Source organism: Conger conger, chromosome 19 (genome assembly GCF_963514075.1).
Source record: "Conger conger chromosome 19, fConCon1.1, whole genome shotgun sequence".
NCBI lineage: Eukaryota > Metazoa > Chordata > Actinopteri > Anguilliformes > Congridae > Conger > Conger conger.
Window position 1 is genome coordinate 23,057,931 of NC_083778.1, and position 6,026 is coordinate 23,063,956.

A 6,026-nucleotide genomic window follows, 5' to 3' on the forward strand; every position below is an offset into this window, starting at 1 on the left:
ATCACATCACATAAAACATAGCATAGCACAGCATAGCACAGCATAGCATAGCATAGCATAACGACTAGAACAGGTCATTCAGCCCAGCAGTGCTCGCCTTTTCCTACCCCTAAGTGTACCTACTGCTTTGTTTACATAATTGTCATTTGGCAGACGCACTCATCCAGAGCGACATACAGTTGATTAGACTAAGCAGGAGACAAACCTCCCCTGGAGCAATGCAGGGTTAAGGGCCTTGCTCATGGGCCCAACGGCTGTGCGGATTTTATTGTGGCTACACTGGGATTAGAACCACTGACCTTGTGTGACCCAGTCATTTACCTTAACCACTACGCTACAGGCCGCCCAAGGGTCCACACAGTGACCACACTCTGCTTGAAAAAATACTTCCTGAAGTGGAATTTATCCTTTGCTAATTTCCATTAAAGCTCCCTCATTCAGCTAGAGTTCAGCCTGAAGTGTCCCCTTTAGTGATTCCCAGGGTCTGACTGTCTTACAGGGGCATTCTGTCCATGGCTCTCAAGTCAGACTCTTAACTACCCGTGGTCTCAGGATTCCCATCACAAATGCTACACAGGGATAAAGATTACAGAGAAAAATAATCTATTTACTGCACAAGTGTATAAAGCTCATGTCTAACTGTCACCCACATCCGCATCATCTATATTTATATCTTTACGCTTCTGTGCAAACAGCTTCATGATGAAGGCAACTATAATGGTCTTATCTGCTAAGTGTGTGCGTGCGTGCGGGCATGCGAAAGCTTGCCTCTGTATATCTATGGGGTTTTAAATGGATTGCAGAGTGAAAACTGAAAAGCATGAACCATAAACTGATCGGGATAGGAGACCAGGCTGAAAATGGTCCAACCCAAAAAACATCAGGACCTAAAACTGCTTTTACAATCAACAACACACACTGAAAGCATCCGGCTGTTCTGTACAGGCAAATATGACGAGCAAACCAGCAATTATGTAAACACACTCCAATCAAATATACTTTAATAAATATCAAAACTACAGTGCATGTAAATTAACTTAAATATTGTTGCGTTAGCTGTGAAATGTAAAAAACTCGCTGCATTTGGCCTCTTAAAAACTATTTAACAGTAAAATCACCAAGGCTATTTTCTTCGGGTCGTATACGTACAGTATCGTTTAACCCCGTAAAATCACATCCTTAACAATCAAGTGGTTCTATTTGTTAAGGTTTCTGTCGTTAGAACTCGCAAAGAAAAGCAACAGACAATGGGGAGCTTTTTCTAGTTTAATGAAACTGTCCAGTCTGCGTTAAAACGACGTGAAATACAACATTCCCACAAATCTGAACGCGTACAGAGAGCTCAAGTGCTCCTGTGGGAGGCGTAAAAACGCACGGACTCGCCTGACTTCGCCGCTGAGACCCCCTCCCCCTTTCTCCGCCCTCCGCCCCGTCTCCCCCCCCCACCCCCCGGGCTGAAATGACAGATTGCCCGACACGAGAAACATTTCCAAAGGATTCCCGGAGAACGCGCGGTGGCGGAGCGGCTCTTTTGACGTCAGGAACAATCATCCGGGTCCCGCCGCACTTATGGTATTATTTACTTCGCCAAGACCGCGGCGCTCGCGCTGGCTTAGTCGCCTTTTTATACATACATATATGTATTATTATAACGGGGGGAGGAGGGCGTTTTGGATTATATCCACTTTAATCTGGGACTGATCTGCTGATCTGAAAAAAGCGCGTGGGGAAGCAAGGGAATATTCCGGCGCGACTATCCAACTCTCCGCGCGGATGAATATTTAATGGGTCCTCGATGGAGATCGCTCTGGTGAGCTTTGAGAACGGCGCTGCCAAACGGACCGAAGCCTGCTCCAACGCGCTGAACCTCCCGCAGGCGCCCCTCGTGCAGACCGGGCGCGGAGAGAGCTACGGGAATGAGCTGAACGCGCCGGGCAGCCTGCAGCCGGGCGGGTGGAGGATCAACGACATGAACAACACCTTCAGCAGCAGCGAGAACGCCATGGACGCGCTCCTGCGCGCGGACCACAGTCCGCATCTCTTTGACGAAGACATGCTGGACATGGACTTAGACAACGACAGCAGCGAGAGAGTGCTGATCAACATCGCCGGGCTCAGGTTCGAGACGCAGCTGGGAACCCTGAATCAGTTCCCGGACACTTTGCTGGGAGACCCCGATAAAAGGATCAAGTACTTTGATCCACTTCGCAACGAGTACTTTTTTGACCGCAACCGGCCGAGTTTTGACGGAATACTTTATTTTTATCAGTCGGGCGGGAAGATCCGGAGACCTGTCAACGTGTCCATTGACGTGTTCGCGGATGAAATTCGGTTTTACCAGCTCGGTGAGGAGGCGATGGAGCGGTTCAGGGAAGACGAGGGTTTCATTAAGGACGAAGAGAAACCGTTGCCTCAGAACGAATTCCAGAAGCAGGTATGGCTCATTTTCGAGTACCCGGAAAGCTCCAGCCCTGCCCGGGGCATTGCCATCGTCTCCGTGCTCGTCATCACCATCTCCATCATCACCTTCTGCATGGAGACGCTCCCGGAGTTCAGAGACGAGCGTGAGCTCCCGGCCGCCAGCCGACTGGACAACTCCACCCAAACGCGGCCGTCCCACACCTTCACCGACCCCTTCTTCATCATCGAGACCACCTGCGTGATCTGGTTCACCTTCGAGCTCATCGTCAGATTCTTCGCCTGTCCGAGCAAGTCCGAGTTCTCCAAGACCCTGATGAACATCATCGACATCATGGCGATCATGCCCTACTTCATCACTCTGGGCACGGAGCTGGCAGAGCAGCAGGGCCAGGGCAACAACAGCGGGCAGCAGGCCATGTCGCTGGCCATCCTGCGGGTCATTCGCCTGGTCCGCGTGTTCCGCATCTTCAAGCTATCCCGCCACTCCAAGGGGCTGCAGATCCTGGGGCAGACTCTGAAGGCCAGCATGAGGGAGCTGGGGCTGCTGATCTTCTTCCTGTTCATCGGGGTCATCCTCTTCTCCAGCGCCGTGTTCTTTGCGGAGGCGGACGAGCCCGAGTCCCATTTCTCCAGCATCCCCGACGCCTTCTGGTGGGCCGTGGTTACCATGACGACCGTGGGCTACGGCGACATGAGGCCCGTGACAGTGGGGGGTAAAATCGTCGGTTCATTGTGCGCCATCGCTGGGGTTTTGACCATCGCGCTGCCCGTACCAGTAATCGTGTCCAACTTCAACTACTTTTACCACAGAGAGACGGACCAGGACCAGTCCTCTTTAAAAGAGGAGCCCGCCAATGAGCACGAGAGCGCCGCGGAGGAACTAAAGCGAAGCCACAGCAAATCTTCCCTGAAGTCCGCGGCGGACGTGGAGAAGAACGACCCGGCAAACAGCCCGGTGGAAAAGGCTAACATTAAAGCCAACAGCAACATGGATATCAAACGGTCCCTGTATGCGCTCTGCTTAGACGCGAGGGAAACAGACTTATAGGCCAGTTACGGGGTCAGGCTAATATAAGATATTTTATTGTAGGCTATACATTTGGTGTAGAAATACTCAGAGGAAACTAACTTTCTTTCATTCTTTCTCAGCAAATGACAACTTTTCTGTTGCAACAACGGCCATTTTAGACACATGATACACATCGAAACCAAAACAGGCCCACCGAGGGAGCAGCAGAAACGCATACAGTATTTACTCACTTCACTTCACAATCATTATAAATAATAATTAACCAGAAACACATTAGTGCAACGCGAACAGAAAGGCGATCGTGATAGATTGCAGTTTGACTAGAAATAATGACTCGCGCGCTGTGTGATGGTCGAGGGATTAGGGGGGGGGGGGGGGGGAAGTCATGCAGAACTGCCATCGATCAGCCCAGCTGGCCTGCAGGTCCGACGACAAAATGAAAAAAAAGCAGTGTGTAAAATACATTTATTTTGTTGATATAAAAAATAAAATAATCTAATTTGTATTTTATTCTCAACATACTGTCGATGTTAATGTTATGTTTAACATCGGCTCATTACATGATTGAAGACATGTCTATATTTTCCTAAATCATTTCGTTGTGTCATGTATCTGGAGACTGAAAGCGCAACCCTGCTGGCATAGACTATGTGCATATGTAGGGTGTTCAGTTCCATGGAACAGTTCGCTGTGGTGATATGATCTACTGTCCCGTTTCCTCGCTCATTTTTAATATCCGTGGAGATGTATCCTATTTTTTCAATTATACAAACGTGTCAATTTTTTTTTGGGGGGGGGGGGGGGGGATTGAAACTTTTAATTGCAACTATTTTTGAGAACGGACTTCAAGGAGCTGCATCACAACAAACGCATCCTGTTCTAAAGTCCAGCTCGAGAACGACGACGGGCGGCTGGGAAGAGATGTGGGAATATCAGTAGAAGAGATGTGGGAATATCAGGAGAAGAGATGTGGGAATATCAGGAGAAGAGATGTGGGAATATCAGGAGAAGAGATGTGGGAATATCAGGAGAAGAGATGTGGGAATATCAGGAGAAGAGATGTGGGAATATCAGGAGAAGAGATTGTGGAGATTCGAGGAGACGCCCGGACAGGTCAGTTACAGAACACTCAGTGTTGAAATGTTTATTCTGGATTCCTGCTGTGTTTTACGTGTTTAGGGCAAGAGTTAATCTTTTGTTTATACACGCAAGGGAAATTAAAGTGCAGATCTGGATTCAAGAGCCCAGAAGTAAATCTTAAACTGTTTCTTTCATAATTTATGGCAACAATCATCCGGAAAAGAGGAATAAAATTGCAGGAGGCGCGAGGTTCGCTTCGGGCAGGTGACGCGACAGGAGCTGTCCAATCAGCACCACGCGGATTTCAGCGCCGACTGCAAACGGGAGTAAGACGCGGGAGATGTTTGAGATGTGGGATTTAACAGGATGTTCAGATTTATTTATTTATGCCGCAGACTCATAACACTGAATCATTTAAAAGGGTAAACTTAATTACCTTTCCCTCATTTTCCACATGGTCTTTCCGTTCATTTACAGTTCCTAATTTGCATAAAAGCAGGTGAAACAATCTTAGACCATGGCTATAATTAGTACAATGTTAAACGTCTGATTCTAGCTTCCAAACAGTGCATCTTGTCTCATGTTCAAAAATTAATTTCAGTAAGAGGTTCATATACATAACGATGCAAGACAACGGATTTTGGCCCAGCAGACTTGAATAAATGCGAACTGTTTAGTTACAAGACTAATAATGGCATATGAGGTTATGATATAGGCAGAGGCACTCGGATATTGGCTTGCAGTCACAGAGCAGCCGTTCCTTTGAACAGACTTGATCCAGCAACAGTTACCATGACGACCACTGTTACCGCACGTTCGGGAGGCAGTTATTCACCGACAGGCAGTAATACCACTGTAGTGTGAAGCGGCCCGCATGTGTAAGTGTGTGTGGGAGCAGCTTACAGCAGGCTCCAGAGACAGCCCGGCACTACCTCTCCAAGATGACCGCAGCTAGCCATTCCTTTCCATCGTTTGCTCATTATGCTGCAATAATTTAAGAAATATCTTACAGCAACATACTTGGGGAAAAAAATAACCATTGCAATGTGTAAAAATGGCAAGTTTATATATTTGTGCACACACAGTGAAGCTTTGCAATGCCCACCCCTGTTATTTTGGGAGAAAAAAACGAGAACCGCGCCTTGGCTATGTTGTTATTGAGGATTATGAACTGGAGCTGCCATGGTAACTGCCACGGTAACCGTGACGACCACATCACGGCAGAACAGTGCGTTAATACTGTTCTTCTGTGTTAAAGTTCCCAGAATGCAGTGGGAAGGATGAAAGCGTTGGTGGGTATAAACATGACTCCAGTCTGTGATGAGCCTGGAGTCAGAGAACAACTAACACATGGGCTTTCAAGTGCACCTGTGTGTGTGTGTGTGTGTGTGTGTGTGTGTGAGTGTGTGTGTGAGAGAGTGTGTGTGTGTCTGTGTGTGTGTGAGTGTGAGTGTGTGTGTGTGAGTGTGTGTGTGAGAGAGTGTGTGTGTGTCTG

At 47.9% G+C, this 6,026-nt stretch overlaps 1 protein-coding gene across 1 annotated transcript; it reads left to right on the plus strand.

Annotated features, from left to right (window-relative positions):
- Window positions 1-1,795: 1,795 nt before the first annotated feature.
- On the plus strand, window positions 1,796-3,764 carry LOC133119041 (potassium voltage-gated channel subfamily A member 5). Its single transcript, XM_061229427.1, has one exon. The coding sequence runs from the start codon at window positions 1,796-1,798 to the stop codon at window positions 3,467-3,469; it is 1,674 nt and encodes a 557-aa protein (XP_061085411.1). The 3' UTR covers window positions 3,470-3,764.
- The last annotated feature ends 2,262 nt before the right edge of the window (window positions 3,765-6,026 follow it).